General features: G+C 42.7%; 1 protein-coding gene across 3 annotated transcripts in view; it reads right to left on the bottom strand.

Moving 5' to 3' along the window:
* The window catches only part of SLC2A9 (solute carrier family 2 member 9), a 192396-nt gene that overhangs the window by 147494 nt on the left and 19513 nt on the right, over positions 1–25389 (bottom strand). For all 3 annotated transcript variants that reach the window (XR_009008486.1, XM_007190952.2, XM_007190953.2), the window contains exons 4-5: positions 16793–16917; positions 457–602 (exon numbers count right to left, since the gene is read on the bottom strand). Coding sequence is in view for 2 of the 3 variants with exons in the window: in XM_007190952.2 (XP_007191014.1) it covers positions 457–602; positions 16793–16917 (271 nt within the window). In the remaining variant the exon portion in view is untranslated. The remainder of the gene's footprint in view (positions 1–456; positions 603–16792; positions 16918–25389) is intronic.

The raw sequence follows: 25389 nt of genomic DNA, 5'->3' as shown, positions 1-25389 counted from the left end.
GAGCTAAGCCAAACACCTTGGAAAGATGCCCAAAATATATTAAATGAAGACGGCAAGTAACAGAGCAATGTATATGGTATGATTCCATTAAAAAACAAAACAAAACTATGTATATATAAGTTTATATAAGCAAAGAAAAAAGCCTAAATGAAAATTATTGAGCTGTTAACAATAGCTATTGGGTGGGTGGATTCGAACATTCTGTAAGGTTTGAATTTTTTGTGTATTTTTTATTTTCTAAAAAAAAAAAAATCAAACCCAATCAAAGAAACTCAACAACAACTTTTCTCCAATAATAAGCAAAAGGCTTGAATGCTCAAGAATTCTAGGACATAGGGACAAGCTTTTAGAGGAAGGGCTCACCTCTTTCTACCCTTCGTCTGGCAAGGGACATGGGGAGCAGAGATGGTGACATGAAGTGAGAATGGACGTGGTTGGCTGGAGAGCCACACTTACCTTTCCCAGCAGCTCAGGAAGGCCCAGCAGCTGCCCCGTGAACACGCCAATGCAGATGAAGATGGCGGTCACCTGCCCCAGAGAGCCGCGGATCTCCTTGGGCGAGATCTCGTTCAGGTACATGGGGAGCACACTGAGGGCGATACCTATGAAGGAAGCATGGCAGCAGTGAGACAGCTGTCTTCTTCCAGGAAGACTCTGGTCACGGCACCTCCCTCTGTTCTGTGCTTGACAAAAACAGTGCTGCAGTCACAACACCACTCCCCGCACGCTGCACAAATTGCCAACATTTTAACATGCACTTTATCATTTACTCCATAGAGTATGGCTGGGAGGTGGATTTCATAGGAGAGGACATGGTAGTAGCTGATGGTCGTGATACTGGTGTTGATGGTGACGGTGGTGATAATAATAACCAACGCACATAGTGCCTACCTAGTAGCAGGGATCTTCCTCCTCTCTTTACATATATTAACTTATCTATTTTAAATAACAACCCGCTGAAGTAAATGTACTATCATTATCCCCATTCTAAATATGAGAAAACTGAGGCACCAGAGAGGTTGAGTAACTTTCCCAAATCACCAAGTGACATCCAAAAATGCTCCAAGAGATTATTTTCCCAGTAGGTCAGGTCTCTGATTCTAGAACTTCAACTTTCCCACCAGCTAACGGCACCTCCTTAGGGAAATCATGGAACTCAGTTATGGCAGATACTGTTAAACCCATGTTACAGCATTTTATAGACTACGTCACCCACATAGGGTCTCATAACCTTTAAGATAAATGTATGTGTTCAAAGGCTTATGACTGATATTTCTATTTAAAAAGTAATAGTTATAAATATGTCTCATAAAACATAATACACTGCACTCATAGAGGTTCTGTTAGTAAAAATATCATGAGGCCTTGTCAGGTTCAAGAAACTTTGTTTTCTACCCATTTCTGGGCAGGGTTATTCTTAAGACCCTTTATAGACCCATGAAGGTCTACAAATGCACTTATCCCAGGCAGATTCGTGGCTTTCTTATTACACTCTGAGTCACACTGCTTCCTGGGTCAAATCCCTGCAACTTACAGAAGTTGAGGACTTGGGCTGAGAGAGTTAGCCTCTCTCAGCCTCAGTTTCTCTATCCACAAGATGGGGTTAAGAACTGAGTCTGACTTCATAGGATTGCTGTGAGAGTTAATTGAGATTTGCTCAGTGCTTCACTCAACGTAAAGCTGTACAAGTCAGCATTACTAGCACTAACTGTTATTGTCTTCTAATTTTTCACCAGCTTGTTTGGGCATCAAAAATTTCTTTCCTGCCCTGGCCTCCTGATGCCTAGAGGTTAGAGCACAGTTCCCGACACACTTTAGGCACCAATCGATGTGTTTCATCTTAAGCTGGATTCACCCCAGTTTCTAGCATTCAGGGAAGCCCTTCCTAAAAAGAAATAGTGAAGGGAATGTGCTGCCCAATTTACAAGCTGAGCATCTCATTCATTGCATCTCAGCCCAGGATAACTTTTTCTGGTTCAGCACACAAGGGAAACACGCTTAAGGTGCAAAGAGACAGGAATTATCTCCAAAGTTGCAACATAAACCAGATGCTATCTGAATTTTTATCCCAAAGACACATATTGAGAGCATCTGGCCTCATGGAAAAATCAAGTGGCCATGGATCAATGTGGCACATTGTTGCTTGGGGGGCAGTGGAATAGAGAGTAAGGTGCAGGATTCAAGTCCCAGAGCCCTGCTTTCCTCACTAGGTGACCTTGATCAAGTTAGTTAGCTTCTCCTAGCCTCCGCCTACCCATCTATGAAAGAAGGGTCATAATTGCTGTCTATTCCTGTTGCGGTGGGAATAAAATTTCTACATATAAAGCACCTGGCTTACTTTTGGTCACTTGATGGACACTTGGAAAACTGTTAGGTCCTCACCCTGACACTCCCCCTACCCTCTGGGGATAATTATCATCATCATCTCACAAAAAGCTATTAAGGAAATGATATGGCTGGTAGGAAAGAGGAGGCATGGGTCGTGGTAATGGACATGGCATACGGTTGGCACAGTAAGAACGCTTCCTTCACAGGGCGCCTGCGCAGACTGAATCCCTGGAGAACGCTTAGCAAGGTGAAAGGCACACAGGACGCTGTCAATTAATGGAGAATCTTCTTCCTTGCCCATTGTGAAATTTTGGGGAAAAGTGAGATGGTGCTGGCTAAACCAGTGGTGAGCCATGAGGAGGTAGCCGGCTGTAGGATGACCAACTCATCCCAGTTGCCAGGGACCATCCTGGCGTTAGCACTGAAAATTCTGTGTCCCGGGAAGCCCCTGAGTTCTGGGCAAATGAGGATGGTTGGTTACCCTCGGGTCGTGTTGCTGCACCAAGCATCCCACACACCTGAGTGGGCCCTCTTGACCTGTGACCCCATATCCTGTCATTCTTCCCCCACAGGTGCCCCAGCCTTACGATTTACCAGACACTCCAGGCTCATTCTGATCATGGGATATCAGCCTTTGCTGTTCTGTTTATCCCGAGTCCTCTGGCCTCACAGCTCCACAGGCTGACGCCCCACTGTCCTTCCCGTCTCAGCTCAGCCTCACTACCTCCCACTAACGGGAACTAATGTGACCCAACGGGTCCTTTGCAGATGGAATCAGGTTAAGGTGAGGTCACACTGGATTAGGGTGGGCCCTAAACCCAACGACTGGTGTCCTTATAAGATGATAAGACGCAGGGAGACACAGAGGGAAGAGGGGCGTGTGAAGATGGAGACAGAGACTGGAGAGATGCTGCCACAAGCCAGGGAATGCCAAGGCTTCCCGGCAGCACCAGAAGCCAGGAGAGGCATGAAACAGATTCTCCTTCAGAGCCTCCAGAAGGGACCAACCTTCTGCAGATACCCTGATTTTGGACTTCTGGCCTCCAGAACTCTGAGAGCATAATTTCTGTTGTTTTCAACCCCCAGTTGTGGTTCTTGGTGACAGCAGCCATAGGAAACTGCCATACCTCCTCATGGAGGCCTTCACCTGTCAAAATCAATCCCTCCCCATCACTCCTTATCTCTCCATCCTGTCTTATGTTCCTCATGGCACTTAGTGCTTTTTGAAAGTATCTTGTTCGGTATTTACAGTGGACCCTTGAACAGCATGGCTTTGAACCACGCGGGTCCACTTATACTCAGATATTTTTTCACTAAATACATACGACAGTGCCACACAATCCGATGTTGAATCCACAGATGCAGAACCACATGTACAGAGGGTCGACTGTAAAGTTGCACGTGAATTTTTGACTGCACTGAGGGTCGGCACCGCTAACCCCCATGTTGTTCAAGGGTCACCTGTACTTGTATATTGTCTGTTTCCCCACTTCCAGCCACAAAAGATTTCCTTGGGAGAACAGCACCAGACCTAGCACACATGCTTGATCAAAGTTTATTGGGTCCCCAAGGCACTTGCACTCTACCGTTAGTTATTTAACCAAGGCTGCGGAAAAGGGGAGGTTGCTGGGGTCGCCAGTGGTTGGGAGTTGCAGACCAGCAGGCTGGTGCAGTTATAATTGTGGTCTATGGGAACAGGCCTCAAAGGCTAGTCCTACAGGGGCTGCAGACTCCAAGAAGTGCGCAGAGTACAGAGTGCCTCTCATCTAAAACATCAACAGTTCCAATCTACCGAGCACTTCACAACTTCCAGAACCACTTTACAGCCTTCGGCTTCCTCAGGGTACGTGGCCTGATGGAATGCAAGGAGCAACTGGGGATAGGTCCCCTCACACAGAGCTAGCCTAACTTCCAGATTCCTCCTAGAGTCCAATTCCAGAAGTAGCATTTTAGCCCACACAAAGCAGAAAGGATTGAGGGAAAATATTCTCTAAGGACACTCAAAGATGTTGCAGGAAATACTCTAGGGACAACTGGATATTTGCATTTTTCTATGGGGTTGCAGAAAAATTTGAGTCCAGTCCAAAACTAAGCATTTCACTGAATATAAACTTAAATTTGAAGATTAAAGTGTGACACACATTTTTTAATTGCACAAATAATATGTGTGCAGTTTGATGAATCGTCACAAAATGTACACACCTGTGTAACCTCCACCCGGGTCAAGAATCAACTTACAAGACCAACACCCCAGAAAGCCCCCATCCTGTGCTCCCTCAGAATCACTATCCTTCCCCTCCTTCCCAAAGATCACCACCAGCCTAACTGCAATCACCAAAGATTAGCATATGGAATCAGAGAATATGTACTTCTTTTACTTCTTGCCTCTTCTGCTGATATTATGTTTGTGAAATGCATCAGTGTTGTAGCATGTAGCTCTAATTTGTCTGTTTTCAGTGCTGTGTAGTATTCCAATGTGTAAGTATTCCACAGTTTATCCACCCTACTATTGATGGACAGTTTGGGGTTAACACTAATAGTGACACTATTTACAATAGCCAAGACATGGAAGCAACCTAAATGTCCATTGACAGATGAATGGATAAAGAAGATGTGGTACATATATACAGTGGAACACTACTCAGCCATAAAAAAGAACAAAACAATGCCATTTGCAGCAACATGGATACAACTAGAGATTATCATACTAAGTGAAGTAAGTCAGAAAGAGAAAGACAAATACCATATGATATCACTTACATATGGAATCTAAGATATGACACAAATGAACTTGTTTATGAAGCAGAAATTGACTCACAGACATAAAGAACAGACTTGTGGTTGCCAAAGCAGGGTTGGGGAGGGATGGATTGGTAGTTTGGGATTAGCAGATACAAACTATTAGATATATGCATAACTGAATTGCTTTGCTGTACACTGGAAACTAATACAACATTGGAAATCAACTATACTTCAATAAAATAAATTTTAAAAATACTAATAGTGTCCCATAAATACTCTTGTACAAGTCTTTTGGTGCACATGTATGGAAAACTGAAAATGCATACATATATGACTGCAAAATCATTGTTTTGTAATGATATTGGCCTGTAATTTTCCTTTCTTGTAAAGTTCCTATTAGGATATACAATCAAGGATACATTCATTTTATAAAATGAGTTGGGGAGTGTCCCCTCTGGAAATGATTGTATGGTGTTAGTGTTATTCTTTCTTAAAGAAGCCATATAGGCCTTGCATTTCCTTTGTTAAAAGGTTTTAAATTACATGTTCAACTTATTTAATAGAAGAGGACTATTCAGAAATTCTATTTTTTCTTAAGTCAGTATTGGTAAGTTTTTTCTTTCTTGTCACTTGTACATTTATCTAAAGTTTTCAAATATATTGCATAAACATGTTCATGATATATTCTTATGTTTTTAATGCTTCAGGATCTATCCATTCTGATCTTACGGAAAAACACGAACGAACTTTTTGGCCAACCCAATAGCATTAGTTATTAATTCCTTTTCTCTCTTTTTATAAACAGTCTTGCAAGGGGTTTATCAATTTTATTAATCTTTTCTAGGACTCACTTGTCTTTGCTGATGTTCTCTAATGAAAATTCTTTTTCTAACTTCTTTGAGATGGAATATTAGACCATTGATTTTCAGCCTTTCATGTTTTAGACTATATGCATTTGAGGTTATAAATTTTACTCTAAACATGGCTTTAGCTGTATCTGACAAAATTTGATATACCTTATGTGGTATTTTCATAATCATTTAATGCAAACTACTTTAAAATTCCCATTGTGATTTCTTTTTTATCCCCTGGTTACTTAGAAGTACACATCACTTACATCTTAATTTCCAAACATATGAGGATTTTCTACTTATATTTCTGTAATTAGTTTCTTTCGTGCAAGTGTGCTAGTGATAAATTTTATTAGCTTTTGTTTGACTGAAAAGGTGTTTTCATTTCACCTTTATTTTTGAAAGATATTTTCAGTGGTTGGAGAATTCTAGAAGAATATTTTCTTTCAGCTCTTTGAAAATATGATTTTGCTGTTTCTTTGTCTTCCATTGTTTTTGTTGAAAAGCCAGCTTTCCATTCTATTCTTACTTATTTGAAGGTAACATATCTTTTTATCCTGATTGTTTTTTAGAATAACTTTCTGTTTGCCCTTGGTTGTCAGAAGTTTTACTAAGCTGTGCAAAGGTGTGGTTTTCTTTGTTTTTATCCTACTAGGGATCCATAGTGCTTCTTGGACTTGTGGCTTTTCATCAGAAAAAAAAAAATGTTGACCATTATCTTCCAAAAATTGCTTTTTCTCGATCCTCTGTCTCCTCTCTTTCTGACTCTCCAATTAATGTATGTTAGACATTTTTACAATTTCCCAGACATTTCTTACCCTCTTTTCTGTGTTCTCATGCTTCAACCTGGATGCTTTCTTCTGATCTTTGATGCTTTAGTTCCCTGATTCTTGCTTCGGTTGCATGCTATCTGCTGGTAAAACCATTCATTAAGTTCTTGCATTTTTCAGTTTTTGCATTTTTTAGTCCCAGAATTTCGATTTGGTAAGTCAAAATATAGCTTCCATTTCTTTGCCAAAATTCTTGACGTTATCTCTTGATTATCTGAACATATTAAGCATAATTATTTTAATGGCTGTGTCTAATACTGCTATTTTCAGAATCACTATCAGTTTATTTTTTATGTTATTTCTCTTGGTTTTCTCCTTGTATGTTTGGCTACTTTTGATTGAATATCAGAGTGTATATGAAAACTGTAAAAATAATTTGAGGTTCTGGATGTATGCATGTGGCAGGGTGAGAGGCTAGAGGCATTAGCAATCCCAGCTTACCACAAATCAGTTGGTGATTGAAGTGATTTGAAGATCTGATCCATTTATGATTCATTCTTGCTCCTATGGTGTAGCCCTGTGGTGACTAGTGACCTTCCTACTTGGCAGGAGTTCAACTCCAATTCCTCCTCCTCAGCCCCATGAATCTGTTGAAAGGTCTACTAAGCATCTCAGATTCTCAGCCATCATTCTGGAATTGGGAGATACCTCTAGAGGAAAAGTTGCCCCAAATGCAGGGCTTACCTCTCTGGGTTTCACTCTTTTCCCAGATTGTGGTCCTATAAGTCCTCCCTGCCTCGGTAGCTGTCTGATACCTTTAAACAGATGTTTTTTTCTAACCATTTTATTCTAAAAGCAGAAGTCTCTCTTCCTCCCTTCTCTCTCTCTCTCTCTCTCTCTCTCTCTCTCTCTCTCTCTCTCTCTCTATATATATATATATATATATATATATAAAACCATTTCTTTATGGCAAAGGATCCTCATTTTCCATTTGTTTCTGCCCTATGCCTTTATTTCTCAGTCTCCTATATTGTGGTGTTGTTTAATTAGGAGACGATAGAGCTACATGTGGCATGTGAGGTCTGGAAGCCTAAAGAGGACATTCATGGTAGTAGCTCTAAGCGGAGAATGAAAAGGAGCCAGAGCAGATTTTTAGAGCTGGTGGAAACCTCAGCTACCAGAGTTCATTCTCCTTATTTTCTAGATTACATCACTGAGGCCCAGAGAGGGGAACTGATGGCCCCAAGGTCACCTGGCAAGTCAGTGGTAGAGCCAGAACTTGAAGTCAAGTCCTTGACCCTGATTTCATGTCCATGCCATGTGATCCTCTAAATGCTGCTGCCTGAACTTGTCCACTAGAGAGCACATAATGCAGCAGAGGTGAACTTGTCACTGGAGAGTTCTTAGTGCAGCAGACGTGGGCTTGTCCACTGCAGAGGTGCTAATGCAGGAGATGTGGGCTTGCACCCCTGGGAGTGTGGGCAGCTCTGGGAACGCTGTGGCAGGAACCTGTCCAACGCAATCATCCACAAACACAAAACACCTCTGCATTCTTTTATCTTGACTTTACAATCAGCAAGGATTTGCCCTCCAACGCCATGCTTATCATGTTTGTTTCAATGTAAAAATAGTGTGTTTATTTTTGCTCCAAGCCTTTTAGAAATAGGACACTTCAGGCAGGTGTCCGATGTTTTCTGCAATGGTTCCAGATATTCCCCCTCCGAGAACCTGGTTTGAGCAGCACAGCCACCTGAAAATCCTCCAGGTTTCTCATTTGGCTTTAAATTATTTATTTCAAGCAGGGCAGCAATTCATCTCACAACCAGCAATTTTCTTTCTTTCTGACCAATTGCCTCACCTTAAATGCCCTCACATTCATCTCTCTGCTTTGAGAGGGTTTGGTGAGAATAGATGACACAAAGCTTCCACGTCGTGGCTCAAATCCAAGAGGCCACATTCCAGAAATCAGGAGTGCATTTTTTCCCCACCTGTTGACTTTACTTTTTTTTCTGTTTCTTTTTGAAAAGCTCATAGGGCAAAGGGTCTAAAAGACGTTTGTCTTGAATATGCGGTTTTGTAAAAATGGCATCTCTTTTTGTATCCAGCTTATTTTTTTTTAACATCTTTATTGAGGTATAATTGCTTTACATTGCTGTGTCAGTTGCTGCTGTATAACAAAGTGAATCAGCTATACATATACATATATATCCATATCCCCTCCCTCTTGCATCACCCTCCCTCCCACCCTCCCTATCCCACCCCTCTAGGTGGTCACAAAGCACCGAGCTGATCTCCCTGTGCTATGCTGCTGCTTCCCACTAGCTATCTATTTTACATTTGGTAGTGTATATATGTCAATGCCCCTCTCTCACTTAGTCTCAGCCTACCCTTCGCCATCCCTGTGTCCTCAAATCCATTCTCTACATCTGCGTCTTTATTCCTGTCCTAACCCTAGGTTCTTCAGAACTCTTTTTTTTTTAGATTCCATATATATGTGTTAGCATACGGTATTTGTTTTCTCTTTCTGATTTACTTGACTTTGTATGACAGATTCTAGGTCCATCCACCTCACTACAAATAACTCAATTTCGTTTCTTTTTATGGCTGAGTAATATTCCATTGTATATATGTTCCACATCTTCTTTATCCATTCATCTGTCGATGGACACTTAGGTTGTTTCCATGTCCTGGCTATTGTAAACAGTGCTACAATGAGCATTGTGGTACATGACTCTTTTTGAATTATGGTTTTCTCAGAGTGTATGCCCAGTAGTGGGATTGCTGGGTCATATGGTAGTTCTATTTTTAATTTTTTGAGGAACCTACATACTGTTCTCCATAGTGGCTGTATCAGTTTACATTCCCACCAACAGTGCAAGAGGGTTCCCTTTTCTCCACACCCTCTCCAGCATTTACTGTTTGTAGATTTTTTGATGATGGCCATTCTGACTGGTGTGAGGTGATACCTCATTGTAGTTTTTTTTTTTTTAACCTCATTGTAGTTTTGATTTGCATTTCTCTAATGATTAGTGATGTTGAGCATCCTTTCATGTTGTGTTTGTTGGCAATCTGTGTATCTTCTTTGGAGAAATGTCTATTTAGGTCTTCTGCCCATTTTTGGATTGGGTTGTTTGGTTTTTTGATATTGAGCTGCATGAGCTGCTTATAAATTTTGGAGATTAATCCTTTGTCAGTTGCTTCATTTGCAAATATTTTCTCCCATTCTGAGGGTTGTCTTTTTGTCTTGTTTGTGGTTTCCTTTACTGTGCAAAATCTTTTAAGTTTCATTAGGTCCCATTTGTTTATTTTTGTTTTTATTTCCATTTCTCTAGGAGGTGGGTCAAAAAGGATCTTGCTGTGATTTATGTCATGGAGTGTTCTGCCTATGTTTTCCTCTAAGAGTTTGATAATGTCTGGCCTTACATTTAGGTCTTTAATCCATTTTGAGTTTATTTTTGTGTATGGTGTTAGGGAGTGTTCTAATTTCATTCTTTTACATGTAGCTGTCCAGTTTTCCCAGCATCACTTACTGAAGAGGCTGTCTTTTCTCCACTGTATATTCTTGCCTCCTTTATCAAAAATAAGGTGACCATATGTGTGTGGGTTTATCTCTGGGCTTTCTATCCTGTTCCACTGATCTATATTTCTGTTTTTGTGCCAGTATCATACTGTCTTGATTACTGTTGCTTTGTAGTATAGCCTGAAGTCAGGGAGCCTGATTCCTCCAGGTCCATTTTTCTTTCTCAAGATTGCTTTGGCTATTCGGGGTCTTTTGTGTTTCCATACAAATTGTGAAATTTTTTGTTCTAGTTCTGTGATAAGTGCCATTGGTAGTTTGACAGGGATTGCATTGAATCTGTAGATTGCTTTGGGTAGGATAGTCATTTTCACAGTGTTGATTCTTCCAATCCAAGAACATGGTATATCTCTCCATCTGTTTGCATCATGTTTAATTTCTTTCATCAGTGACTTATAGTTTTCTGCATACAGGTCTTTTGTCTCCTTAGGTAGGTTTACTCCTAGGTATTTTATTCTTTTCATTGCAATGGTAAATGGGAGTGTTTCTTTAATTTCTCTTTCAGATTTTCTGTTGTTAATGTATAGGAATGCAAGAGATTTCTGTGCATTAATTTTGTATCCTGCTACTTTACCAAATTCATTGATTAGCTCTAGTAGTTTTCTGGTAGCATCTTTAGGATTCTCTACGTATAGTATCATATAGTAATCTGAAAACAGTGACAGTTTTATTTCTTCTTTTCCAATTTGGATTCCTTTTATTTCTTTTTCTTCTCTGATTGCTGTGGCTAAAACTTCCAAAACTATGTTGAATAATACTGGTGAGAGTAGGCAACCTTGTCTTGTCCCTGATCTTAGAGGAAATGGTTTCAGTTTTTCACCATTGAGAAGGATGTTGGCTCTGGGATTGTCATATATGGCCTTTATTATGTTGAGGTAAGTTCCATCTATGCCTACTTTCTGGAGAGTTTTTATCATAAATCGGTGTTGAATTTTTTGAAAGCTTTTTCTGCATCTATTGAGATGATCATATGGTTTTTCTCCTTCAATTTGTTAATATGGTGTGTCATCTTGATTGATTTGCATATTTTAAAGAATCCTTGCATTCCTGGGATAAACCCCACTTGATCATGGTGTATGATCCTTTTAATGTGCTGCTGGCCTCTGTTTGCTAGTATTTTGTTGAGGATTTTTGCAGCTATGTTCATCAGTGTATTGGCCTGTAGTTTTCTTTTTTTGTAACATCTTTGTCTGGTTTTAGTATCAGGGTGATGGTGGCCTCATAGAATGAGTTTGGGAGTGTTCCTCCCTCTGCTATATTTTGGAAGAGTTTTAGAAGGATAGGTGTTTTAGCTCTTCTCTAAATGTTTGATAGAATTCGCCTGTGAAGCCATCTAGTCCTGGGCTTTTGTTTGTTGGAAGATTTTTAATCACAGTTTCACTTTCAGTGCTTGCGATTGGTCTGTTTATATTTTCTATTTTTTCCTGGTTTAGTCTCAGAACGTTGTGCTTTTCTAAGAATTTGTCCATTTCTTCGAGGTTGTCCATTTTATTGGCATATAGTTGCTTGTAGTAATCTCTCATGATCCTTTGTATTTCTGCATTGTTAGTTGTTACTACTCCTTTTTCATTTCTAATTCTGTTGATTTGAGTCTTCTTCCTTTTTTTCTTGATGAGTCTGGCTAATGGTTTATCAATTTTGTTTATCTTCTCAAAGAACCAGCTTTTAGTTTTATTGATCTTTGCTATCATTTCCTTCATTTCTTTTTCATTTATTTCTGATCTGATCTTTATGATTTCTTTCCTTCTGCTAACTTTGGGGGTTTTTTTTCTTCTTTCTCTAATTGCTTTAGGTGTAAGGTTAGGTTGTTTACCTGAGATTTTTCTTGTTTCTTGAGGTAGGATTGTATTGCTGTAAACTTCCCTCTTAGAACTGCTTTTGCTGCCTCCCATAGGTTTTGGGCCATGGTGTTTTCATCGTCATTTGTTTCTAGGTATATTTTGATTTCCTCTTTGATTTCTTCAGTGTTCTCTTGGTTATTTAGTAGCGTATTGTTTAGCCTCCATGTGTTTGTATTTTTTACAGTTTTTTTTCCTGTAACTGATATCTAGTCTCACAGCATTGTGGTCGGAAAAGATACTCAGCTTATTTTTAATTAAGGAAATTCAGAGAGCAACCAGTTATGTGTAACTAGTAAGTGTCACCTCCCCCAGAATAGCTAGACAAGCAAAGCAGCAGGAAAGAGGCTAAATGGGTAAAATGCAAAACTGCCAGAAAGAGAGACTTCAGTGGCCTCCGTTAGAAAAGGACTTTTAGATGCTCCCATCTTGCCACCCTTTCTCCTGAGCAGGCAGGGTCTTCGAAACCCGACCATCGGTCCAAATCCTGGATCTGCATTGTTTTAACTAAGAATAAAAATGATAACAAGGGGCTTCCCTGGTGGCGCAGTGGTTGAGAATCTGCCTGCCAATGCAGGGGACACAGGTTCGAGCCCTGGTCTGGGAGGATCCCACGTGCTGCGGAGCAGCTGGGCCCGTGAGCCACAATTACTGAGCCTGCGCATCTGGAGCCTGTGCTCCACAACAAGAGAGGCCGCAATAGTGAGAGGCCTGTGCACCGCGATGAAGAGTGGCCCCCGCTTGCCACAACTAGAGAAAGCCCTCACACAGAAACAAAGACCCAACGCAGCCATAAATAAATAAATAAATAAATTTAAAAAAAAAATGATAACAACAACAGTAATGGCAATGATACCATTATTGGTGTTGGGGGAAGGTAATAAGGGCCTGGAATGTGCTTGTTTTGCACACACAGCATACCATTAAGTTTTACATTCCCTAACAAGGGAGGCTTAGGAGTATTCCCCTTCGCCAGATGAGAGAAAGGGGCTAAGACAGGGAGGCAGACTGCTGCTGTGTGGCCTCCACTTTGTCCATGCTCCCTGAGTCCACATCCTTGGGTGCTTAGATGCCTCTGACCCTGACTCTGCATCCCGTCATGGGACTCACCTTGGCCAGTGGGACTCTGGCAGATGTGTCCAAGCAGACTTGATAAGCGCTTGCACACTGGGACTTGTTCCTCTTGCTGCTCATTGGAACCCCCAAAACCCCATGGAAGAGGCTGGGTCACCCCACCTGGGGGTGAGAGACCACGTGGAACACAGATGAGCCAGCCCTCGGGATCCCAAGACCAGCCCACCTGCTGGCAACCAAACATGAGCCTGAGAACATCCAAGGTCATTCAGCCACTGACTGGCCCGCAGCCAACCTTAGCCACGGGAGAGAGAGCCCAGCAGAGCCCAGCAGGGCTGGCCCAGATTAGAATTGCCCCACCAACCCTCAGAACTGTAAGCTCAGCAAAAGAATTATTGCCTTAAGCCATTATGTTTTGGTTTTGTTTTTTAATGCAGCAAAACCTAACTGATGAAGTTAACCTTGGTAAGTGTCAGAACCCAGGACGGCTTAATCCATAGCCCTCACCCTTAACCACTTTACTGTCTCACGTTTCTGAGCCTCAGGGCCCTCATATGTAAAATGACAACAAAACAGCGTTCCACTAAAGTACAGTTGGCTTATAATATTATATTAGCTTCAGGTGTACAATGTAGTGATTCAATATTTTTATACATTACAAAATGATCACCACTAAGTCTATTTATGATCTGTCATTATACAAAGTTATTGCAATAGCACTGACTATACCCTCTATGCTGTACTTTCCATCCCAGGACTTATTTATTTTATAACTGGAACTTTGTACCTCTTAATCTCTGTCACCTATTTTGCCCAATGCCCCACCCCCTTCCCCTTTGGTAGCCACCCATTTTTCTCTGTATCTATGAGTCTATTTCTGTTTTGCTATGTTTGTTCATTTGATTTTTTTTTTGCTAGATTCCACGTATAAGTGAAAAAATACAGTATTTTTCTTTCTCTGTCTGACTTAATTCATTTAGCATGCTACCCTCTGGCTCACAGGCCATAAAAAACTGTCTACAGGCCAAATTTGTCCCAAGGGATGTAGTTTACCAAATCCTGTTCTTTTCTAATATAAGCATTAAAATTCATAGCTTTTCCTCTAACTGCATCCAACAAATTTTGATATGCTGTATTTTCATTATCATTCCGTTAAAATTTTTTTTTTTAATTTAATTTTTATTTTTGGCTGCGTTGGGTCCTCGCTGCTGCATGCGGGCTCTCTCTAGCTGGGGCGAGCGGGGGTCACTCCCCGTTGCGGCACACGGGCTTCTCACTGCGGTGGCCTCTCTTGTTGCAGAGCACGGGCTCTAGGTGCTAGGGCTTCAATAGACGCAGCACGCGGGCTCAGTAGCTGTGGCTCCCGGGCTCTAGAGCGTAAAATATTTTTAATTTCCCTTGTAACTTCCTCTTTGACTCATGTAATACTTAGAGGTGTGTTTTTATTATTTTCCAAATTTAGGGGGGGTTCTTAGATATTGTTTGTGATTTCTAATTTAATTATACTGTGGTCAGAGAATATACTTATATGATTTCAATAAAAGATTTCAATCTTTTCAAACTTATCGAGGTTTGCTCTATGCCCAGCGTTTGGTCCATCGTGGTGAATAAACCATGGCCGTTGAAAAAAAATATATAACAGCCTTTCAGCGTTAGGGGGAGATCAAAGGTGATGAAGTTCAGGAACATGATTGGTCAATTAGAAAATTCTACATGAACACCAGCCAGTATTCTCTCCAGTTAATGTTCTTTCTACAGGCTTCTCCCTTCTACTTGAATAGTGAGAGTTTGAGGTATTACAAAATCCTGAATTATTTCCTGCCAGCAAAGCAATGAAAATAAATGAAGTCTCTTCCTCCCTGACCTCCTATACGGCCTCATACTCTCATACTCTCCCTTGTCGTTCCCGTCACTCATAACGCCTGGTGCCCTCAGCTTATAAAAGATGGACAAGGAAGGGAACTAGCCCTCAACGACTTCATACAGGGTTCCAGCAGCATTAGGCAGTGTATGTACACACACACACACACACACACACACACACGTCTTCATGTCAGCCTTTTAACAGCCCTCCAAAGTAGCTATTGTTATCTCCATTTTACAGATGAGGAAACTGAGGCTCAGAACCATTCAGTAACTTATCAAAAGTCAGTAATTGGCAAATAGCAGAGCTGGGATCCAATCCTAGGGGTTTCTAATCCTAAAGCTTGTGATCTTTCCACAAAGGCCTGAAAGTAACACTCTACGGATTTGTGTATTTAGAAAGAAAGCAGGGTTGGCTTGTTGGTTTTGACAATATATTTTGAGTCTCCTACTCTCACATGTCATGGCCAGAATCAGGCCATGTCTCGCCACTTCCACCACCGCCATCCTGTCCTACTCATAGCTATCACCCCTGGACGGATGGCCTTCCCACCCCACTCCTGCCCTCCCGCTACCTTCTCTCTACACAGAAGTAGGAGGAATCTTATTGAATCATAAACCAACTCTTGTCACATTCCTCTCAACCCTCCCCCAGCTTCCCATCACACTCAGCACAAATCCGCAGTCCTCACTGTGACCTACAAGGTCCTGTGGGATCTGACTGGCCCCTCTTCAACTCATCTGCATCCACTCTCCCCCTGGCTCACCGAGCTCCACCACACTGGCCTCCTGACTCTTTCTTGAACTTGCCAAGCATGCTTCCGCTTCAGGGTCACTGTCCTCTTCTCTCCGCCAGGTACACAGTTCCCACAATATTCATTTGTTTCTTGCCCTTGGTTCATTCTGGTCTCTGCTCATTTGTTTCCTCCTCCAAGCAGCCTTCCCTGAGTCCTATTTAAAATAGCCCTTGCTATCTTCCTGTGCTGCTTCTTTTCCTCCTAGGGCTTACCATTATCTACCTCATATATCTAATTACCTATCTGTCCACCCACCAGAACATAAGCTCCAGGTGTAGGGACTGGGGGCTCCTGTTCACCACTGTGTCCCCAGTGTAGACCACAAGGCACAGCATGTGCTCCGTAAATGCTGCTTGGTGAACACATGAAAGAATGAATGAGGAACTTCCCTGGTGGTCCAGTGGTTAAGACTTCGCCTTTCAATGCAGGGGTGCGGGTTCGATCCCTGGTAGGGGAGCTAAAATCCCATGCCTCGAGGCCGAAAAACCAAAACGTAAAACAGAAGCAATATTGTAACAAATTCAATAAAGACTTTAAAAATGGTCCACATCAAAAAAAAAGCGTTAAAAAAAAAAACAAAAAAGAATGAATGAGTCAGAGGCCCAGACAGGAAACATAATCCTCATAAAAACTCCCTGGAAACCACCGACAACTTGGAATATGAATTTTATGGTGAGGATGACAAATAGAATGCGTGATGTGCCGAAGACCATCCAGGCCTTTGGAGTTGGTTTGGGTCCGTCCCAGTCGGTGCTTCTCCATTAGAGGAGCATCGTGGGTGGGTGGTCCGTCCCATGGGACTGCCCCACTTCATGCAGGGTTCTTGTGTTCTCGGTCTCTGCCAATTCAATATCAGTAGGGATGCATGTGACAGCCACAAGTACCCCTCACATTTTGAAACCCTCCCCAGGAATGTGTTACTGCCCCCTGTCCTGCCATGGTGAAGGCTCACCTCCATCCACGCCCATGATGAAGCGTCCCATGATGAGCATTTCAAAGGCTCCTGCTTGGAGAGAACAGGCCATCAGCAACGTGGCGGAAATTGCAAACCCATTGTTGACCAGCAAAGTGTATTTCCTGGAAGAAAAGGAGGGGTTTGATGAGGCTGCCACTGGCCTGTGTATCCCCGGAACAGGATCCAGGTCCCCCCCCGACCCCCATTGCCAACTTTGGCCATATGACCCTGAGCAAGGCACTTCCTTCCTCTGGGTTCATTACCACGGTTGATTAGGTCACCTCCGAAGGCACTGTGAGCCCTGATATTCTATGAATCTCCCTGTTGCAATATTTTATCTCATCGGTTCTAAGACCTTCATTTAACATTACAAAGTCAAAATGTGTCTTACAATCCATGAGTCAGATGTCAGGCAGGGAAATGAAAACTACGCTAGTTAGTTTCACAGAGTGAATTAACACAGGGAACTGGTTAAGGTCACTGCTGGGGCTGGCAGGCAATTCAGGCAAACTAAAGGGAGCAAGTCCCTTGTCCCTCCTCTTCTAGTGCCCCTCTGGCAAAGGGCAGGTGAGGCATGCAGGTCTCAGGCCCTGCATCACAGAGCAGAGCACAGAAGGGTACTTTTGGAGCTGGGAGCAATAGCTGTTAATCAGCACACCTACAGCATCCTATGACTTCAGTCCTAGGAGAACTCCTTCCCTTCCTTCCTCCCTTCCTTCCTTCCTTCCTCCCTCCCTCCCTCTCTCTCTCATTCTTCTTTCCTTCTTTCTTTATTTCTTCCTTCCTTTCTTTCTTTCTTTCTTTCTTTCTTTCTTTCTTCCTTCCTTCCTTCCTTCCTTCCTCCCTCCCTCCCTTCCTTCCTCTGCAGTTCATGTAACAATGCTTCTTATACCTAATGGCACCTTCAATTTGATGAACCATAGCATGAAGCATGAGGCTGAGCTAATCCCCTCAAACGAGGTCAGCCAAATTCCTTTGGCAAGACTTACTATTCATTGCTCCTTGTTAGGACCACTACCACTGTTTTATATGAATATATAACATATTCCTAAGATCTCATGGTTGAGAAGCATAACTTGTTTGGAGGCCTGGGGACCTGGGTTCCTGCACCAGTTCCTCTCTCTTTTATGACCTAGGGGACTTCGTACATCATTGCTCTGTGCTTTCCTTGCCTCACCTGCAAAATGATCTTAATAGCTCACACTAATTGAACTTTTGCTATATGACAGACCCCATTCTAAGCATTTTACATGAGTAGCTCATTTACTGCTCAAAAGGACCCTATGAAGTAGGTACTATTCTTATCTTTGCTCTGTAGATGAGTTAACTAGGACACAGATAAATTAGTGACTTGTTTTAGGTCATACAACTAATGAATCAAGTAGCTGGGGAAACAGCCTCTCACGGGATACTTTTTCCCTAAAGACTCAATGATCTAACAGTATTAAACTGTTTTAGAAATTGTAAGAAGCTAGGGCTTGAAACGGAACTTCGTTATTACTTGTAGGAGTTAGCCCTCTTAACTTCCGGGCCAAAGTTCTTTCTACTATTTTTGATTTATCTCAAGCTGTTCATTAAATTTTTTTCCCTTTCCTACACTTCTTGGAGAACCCCAAACTTAGTGAATTTTGCAGCTCAATTAGGATGGTATAAAGGCTGCTCATTGCAACTTCTTCTATAACAGCAAACGATTGAAACAACCCAAGTGTCCATTAATAAGGGGCTATTTAAATAAATTATGATACATATATAAAGTGGCATATTATGCAGACATTAAAATAGAGGTAGCCTTCTATATTCTGATATGGAAAAATCTCAAAGATGTATTGTTAAGTGCAAAGAATAAGATACAGAACTTTATGTAGAATATGCAACAACTTATGTGATAAAGTGTGTGTTTGTGTGTGTGTGTGTAGAGATAGGCACAAATCTTGGAAAAGATACACAAAAAGCTGGTAACACTGATTGTCTCCAAGGAGGAGACAGAAGACAGAAACAAAAACGAAACTTTCGACTTTATATTTAATTGGTCCTTTTGAAAGTTAAGTCACATGAATGTATTAATTATTAAAAAATAAATATGATTTCAAATTAGTCTTTCAAAAGATTAATTTAACTGGACTTTATGATGGCGAAAAAATGTGATTTAGCAGAGACTTAAAACAAAAATTCCAATCTAGAGTAACCTCCCTTATTCTGATGCCGAAGGTCACAGCCTCAGGATTCAATAAAGATAAGTCTGAAGGCACTAATTTCTGTTATTGGTGAAAGCTCAAAGCAGGATGTGAATACCCTGCACCCCATGGTACTCCTCCATGTTCAGGGCCCTTCCCCTCAGTCCTCTGAGGAACTACTGTGTCAGCCTTGAGAGGAAAGCGGGGCAATGGCTGGAGGGAGTGGCAGGAAGGCCTGGACCCTCCTCACAGAAGCTTTCACTGGGGTTCCACTCATCATGTATTTAGTGCGTGCTAGACACTCGGTCTACCCCAGGAATGTGGGCGTCATCCCCGTCCTCCGCATCATGGGCTTTAGAGCCTAGTGAGGAACACAGACGGCAAATAAATCACACAAGTCAATTAGTGACCATCTGTGACTTCTATAAGTAGATATAGAAACTATGAGATTGTATAACTCAGAACCGTACCCACCATTTGCCTGTTTGCGCTCGGCTCCCTTCTTTCTCTGCCCGGCTCTGTTTCAGGGGGAACTACCTTTCCCAGGCTCCCTTGCTTCTGGCTTCCTGGGAGGATTGGCCAATGAGAGGCCTGACGTCCATCTAGAGGGCGGGGAAGGGGAGAAGCAGGGTATTTCCCCCTCTCTGTGCTCCATTCCAGCAACTCTGTGTCTCCTCCTCTGCCCTAGCCTTCTCTCTGTAGTCCCAGCAACCTGCTCACTAAAGTATGGCCCTGGCTTTTAAACCCAGGAATGCTGCTTCTCCCTTTTGGACCTTCCATCTCATGGGTGGTAGCAGCTTGTCCGTAAAAAAAAAAAAAAAAAAAAAAAAAAAGATTTCTCACAACATGCCCAAATATTCTCCCTGTAGCTCCACCTCTGGGGCTCAGTTCCCACCTTGAGGCCACACAGGACAAACCCCTGTTGCTGTAGAGGCTAGTGTAAGGTAAGTTTGTGAAGAGATTGTTGAGGGAGGAGAGGCAGGAAGGGGATGCTGTGGCCAGATTTGGAGGGTTCTTGGATGTTGGACAAAACAATATGTTCTATAATCCGTAGACAATGAGAAATAAAGGGCTTGATTAGGAATCATACCTCAATTCCTATCCCCAGACACTTTGTCCACTGCCCTACTTCAGTTAAACTGGACATTTGATACTAGAATGATATTAATGATATCCATAAAAATAATGCTAGCATTATTTAGTGGTTCTCCAGTCTGGTTGCTCATCAGATTTACCAATAGCACATACAAATATGAGATTCTTGGGTCCACCTCTAGAGAATTTTAATCCTTGGTGCAGACTCAGTGTGATACCTTTAGTATAGTACTAAGAAAGAGCATGGCTTTTATGTAAATTATTTCATCTCATTTCATCTTTAACACCTGTAGTTATCAGTGTTAATGAAATCATCAGTTCACAGAGGAGGAGGTAAGGACTACTTCATCCCCCACCACCAAATTCACCCACCTACCTGCACTGGATGAAACTGCCCCAGTGATGTAAGGTCTATCACTGTCATTGTGCATCCCTACCCCAGTAAAGGACTTGTTCCCTCTCTTCTCAATCATTCCCATATAAACACACCTAAATATTGTCTCTCTTCTCCTCATCCCTCTGCTCCTTGTCTTGGCTCCCTTTTAGAGTGAAACTCCTTCATGAATGTTGTCTGCTCATCTTCTAGACTTTCCTCACCCCCACTCTGATTAGATGATTTCTACCACTCTACGGAGATTGCCTTTGTGAAGGTCATCAACAACCTCTACCTTGACAAACAACAGCCAATTCTCTGCCTTCCCCTGGTACAACCTCTCAGCAGCATTTGACGTGGTTGACCACACCCTCTTTCTTGAAACACAGTCTTCTCTGGACATCTGTGATTGCACCCTCTCCCATTTTTCTCCCCACCAGCCTCACCTTCTCAGTCTCTAGGCTGGTTTGTCCTCACCTCGCTGAGCCTTGAAACTTGGGGTGCCCAGAGCTCCGGCTCATCTCCTAGTCTCACCTCTCTCTACACTCCTTCCCTGGGTGATCCCATCCAGTTCATCCCTCTAACCGATGACAATTCCCAACTGTATCTCTGGATGCAGACTCTCCTCAAGTCTAGACTTACATATCCAACTGCCTCCTGGACACTTCCACTAGCATATTTAGTAGGTATCTCAAACCAAGCATATTTAAAATAGAATTCCTGAATTCCCACTACTAAATCCCTCCCTGCCCCAAAATGCATGCCGAATCCCTCTTCCCATAGACTTTTTCATAAAAAAAGCCACTACCTTCCTAGGGGCTTAGGCAAATACCTGGGAATACTACTTACATCTTTTATTTTCTTTATGACCCATATACAATCCATCACTGAGTCCTATCTATACTACTTCCAAGATATATCCCAAATCAAACCACTTCTCCCATTTACAGCCCCACAATATGGCAGTGGTCCAGACCACCATCATCCTACACTCATAAAACTGCAGTAGGCTCACACACACTCTTGCCCTGCTGAAGTTCATAATCCACAGAGCAGCCAAAGTTATCCTCTCATAGCACACACTGACATACTTTTTCTTACTTAAAACCTGCTAGTGGCTTCCCACTGCACTTAGAATAAACTCTTCACCAGGGCCTGTAAAGCCCTGCGTGAGATGGCTTTTGCCACATCATCTCATACTCTCACCTTCACGCTCATGAGCCTTCCCATGGTCCCTCAGGTGTGCCAGGCTGCTTCCTAACTCATGGCCCTCATCCTTGGTACCCCTCTATTCATTGCATGAGTCTTATCTCACTAAAGTCTCAACTCAAATGCAACCTCCTGACACTCTTTGACATGGCTGCTTCCCCCAAATGCAGAGCTCATCCCCCTCCATCCTCTCACCCTGTTCTATTTTCTTCACAGTCCCAACACTGTAGAAAATTATCCTCTGTGTTTATTTGCTTTATGCTAGTTGTGCATCTTCCCCTACTAGAATGTAAGTGCTATGGGGTCAGCGACTTTGTCTTGCCACTGTAGCCCCAGCAACTACACCAGATCCCGGCATACGCAGGTGTCCCAGATATATTTGCTGCATAAATGAAGGGAATGAATCTAGGAGCCAAGTCATGTGGACCCCAACTCACCCTACGTGGCCCAGCTCTGATCTGCCCTGAATCTCACTTTAGCTTCTACGTCTATGGGCTGGAGAGCTGCTGTTCGCCCGAATCCACGTCCGATAATGTTCCCGCTTGGACAGCCCAGCCACATACTAATTGAACAACTTTGGGCAGGTTTCTTACTCTCTCTCAGCCTTGATTTACCCCTCTGTAAAATGGATATAATAATGTCTATCTTGTAAGGCGTCTATGAGAATGATTTATGTAAAGTGCTTAGGATGGCACCTGGAACATATTTAGAGCTTCAATTAATTTAAAAAGAAATAAAATAAGCCCATGGTGATAGCTAACATCCACGGAGTTCTTACGATGTGCCAGGCACTGTTTTAAGTGTCTTATACTCACTGAAGACCCTAGAAGTCAAGTAATCTTGTTACCCCATTTCTCACATGAAGAAACAGATCTAGAAGTTAAGTACTTGGCCAAGGTCACATGCTATTAAATGGGAGATTTGGCATTCCAGGAGCCAGGATACGAAGGCCGCTCACAATGGTGGCTGCCATATTTATTCACAGCCATTCATCTTTCAACAATCATTTATTCATTCAACTGACATTCATTCACTCAGCACACGTGTGAGGGTGGATTGGGTGCTGAGCATCATTCTAGGCTCTGGCACACGGCCACGAACACGGCCAAGTCCCTGCACAAGTAAAAATAAAACATATGTAGCATATCAGATGGTGATAAATGCTGTACAGAAAACGAAAGCAGGGAAGGGAGTGTACTTTTACACAGAGTGGCCAGGGAGGGCTTCCCCAAGAAGGTAACACCTGACCACAGACATAAAGACAGTGCAGTGCGTGATTTGAAGAAAGAGCAGACGTGAGCCATATGGACACTGGGGTACAGCAATCCTGGCAGAGAAGAGCCAGACGTGGGCTATTTCAGGAACATCAGTGAGGCCAGCATGGCTGGAAGCACTGAAGAACCAGAGAGCAAGCAGTAGAAGGTGAAGGTGGAGGGGAGTGGTAGAGAGCTCATAAGGGGTTTGTATGCCACCAAGAGAGCTTGGGTTTCTACCCTGAGTGAGATAGGCAACCACTAGAAGATTCTAAGGAGAGAAGTGTCATGGCCTGACCACTTAGCCTTCTGTGTCAACCCTGGGCTGTAGGGGTAAGTGTGGGAGCAGGGAGACCAACTGGGAATATTGCAATAGATCAGGCAAGTGCTAATAGGAATTTGCACCGGGATGGTAGCAGTGGAGGGAGTGAGCCAGTAGCGGTGGAGGGAGTGCCAGATCTTGGTGTGTTTTGAAGACTGAGCTGGTGGAATTTGTTGATTGTGATTTATAATAACAAAAATATACACAGTCTTTGTCCCTGGTTTCTAGCTCACACTTCCTGAAACCCGTGGAAATTCCCAAGTGATGAGAGCAATGAGGGCATCTTTTGTTATAATATTTAGTCTCTTGTACTCAGTTCCTGAAATTGCTTCAGAGCCATAAAGATGAAATAGATGTCCTGTTATTCATAACAAGCCCCTTTCCACCACAACTGGGTTTATGTCAGTGAAGTGACTTTTGGAAAGGAGCTAAGGGTGGGGGATTGTTGCCAGTGGAGCCAACCATGTGATCAGAAGATTGAGACTTTCAATGCCATCCCCAACCTCCAGAGACAGGAGAGGGGCTGGAGATTGAGTTCAATCACCAATGGCCAATGACCTGAACAACTGTGCCTATGTAATAAAGCTTCCATAAAACCACAAAAGGACAGGGTTTGAAAAGCTTCCAGGTTGATGAACACGTATAGATTTGGAGAGAGTGGTGCACTCAGAGAGAGCATGGAAGCTCCGTGCCCTTTCCCCATACCTTGCCCTACCCATCTTTTCCATCTGGATGTTCCTGAATTATATCCTTCCATAATAAACCAGTGATCTACTAAGGAAAATGTTTCTTTGGGTTCTGTGAGCTGCTCTAGCAAATTAATCAAACTGGAAGAGGGGGGTCATTGGAACCTCTGACTTACAGCCATTGGGTCAGAAGCATAGCTGACAACCTGGACTTGCAATTAGCATCTGAAGTTGGGGCGGGGGCAGTCTTGTGAGACTAAACCCTTAACCTGAAACCCAAGGCAGGCGGTCGTTGGAACCTCTAACCTATAGCCAGTTGGTCAGAAACACAGGTGACAACCTGGGCTTGTGACTGGCGTCTGAACTGGGGGAGAGGACAGTCTTGTAGGACTGAGCCCTCAGTCTTGTAATCTGATGCAATCTCTAGGTAGATGGTGTCAGAATGGAGTTGAATTATAGGACACCCAGCTGGTGTCTGGAGAATTGCTTGATGGTGTGTGGGAACTCCCTTCCCGCCACACATGTTGGAAATTGGGGTTCAGAACCCAAAATACTGATGAATTGGATAGAGGTGGAGAGAAATAGAGGAGCCAGTGATGCCTCCCAGGGCTTTGGTCTGAGCTCCTGCACTAGATGTGATGATGTATTTTGTGCTATACAGGGGATGTTAAAATCACATTCAAGTCTGATTTGAAACATTTGCAAATTGGGCTGCACACCCTCTAAGCAAGTTCATCATATTAATATATTCCTTCCCAAAATAACCCCCAGCATGACAGTATCCCATTGAGGATAGAAACCTTATTTGCAGATAATTCACAAAGCTGACTCACTCAGGTTCAGAGACGGGGATTTTAATCATTGTGTTTCCATATTTTTCCCAGGCATGACATGCAGCAGAACAAGGGGGGCCAGCACCATGCCGTTTCTGAGAGCAGAACTCCAGCGCCCCCTGGGAACCCCACTGCGGACACCGGCTTCACTGTTTTGAGCTTCTCCAGGGGTGAAGAATCTCCCCAGTGCAGTCCAGATCATCAGCTCTTGGCAGAAGAAGTCAAATTCAAGGAACAGCAATAGGATAATGAGGAGATTGAAGCCCATATCCTTGAGAAATGGCCAAAGGGACTGGGGACACTTAGCCTAGACAAGAGAAAGCTCAGAGAAAGTGTGAGAGCTGCCTTCCACTATGTTACGCTTTAACATGATGCACAGGACCAGGATCAAGTGGTGGAAGATACAGGGAGTGCTATTTCAGTTTGGATTTGGAAAGATGCAAAGTACTTTTCATTAAGTCCTAGTGAAATGGGGGAAACTCTAGAGATACTAGCTCCTACCACTTACCCTTCCAACAGTTCTTTAGCCTGACCAAGCCTGTAAGCCAAGATGGTATCTAGCTTCTACCATCTGTCACCCTCCTCATGTCTGTCCATTTCTTCTTATCCAGTTTGAATTCCAAGGCCCATCATTTTAAACATTCATACA

Source organism: Balaenoptera acutorostrata, chromosome 5 (genome assembly GCF_949987535.1).
Source record: "Balaenoptera acutorostrata chromosome 5, mBalAcu1.1, whole genome shotgun sequence".
NCBI lineage: Eukaryota > Metazoa > Chordata > Mammalia > Artiodactyla > Balaenopteridae > Balaenoptera > Balaenoptera acutorostrata.
Note: the sequence above shows the minus strand (reverse complement) of the source record. Positions and strands in the feature narration are given on the sequence as shown.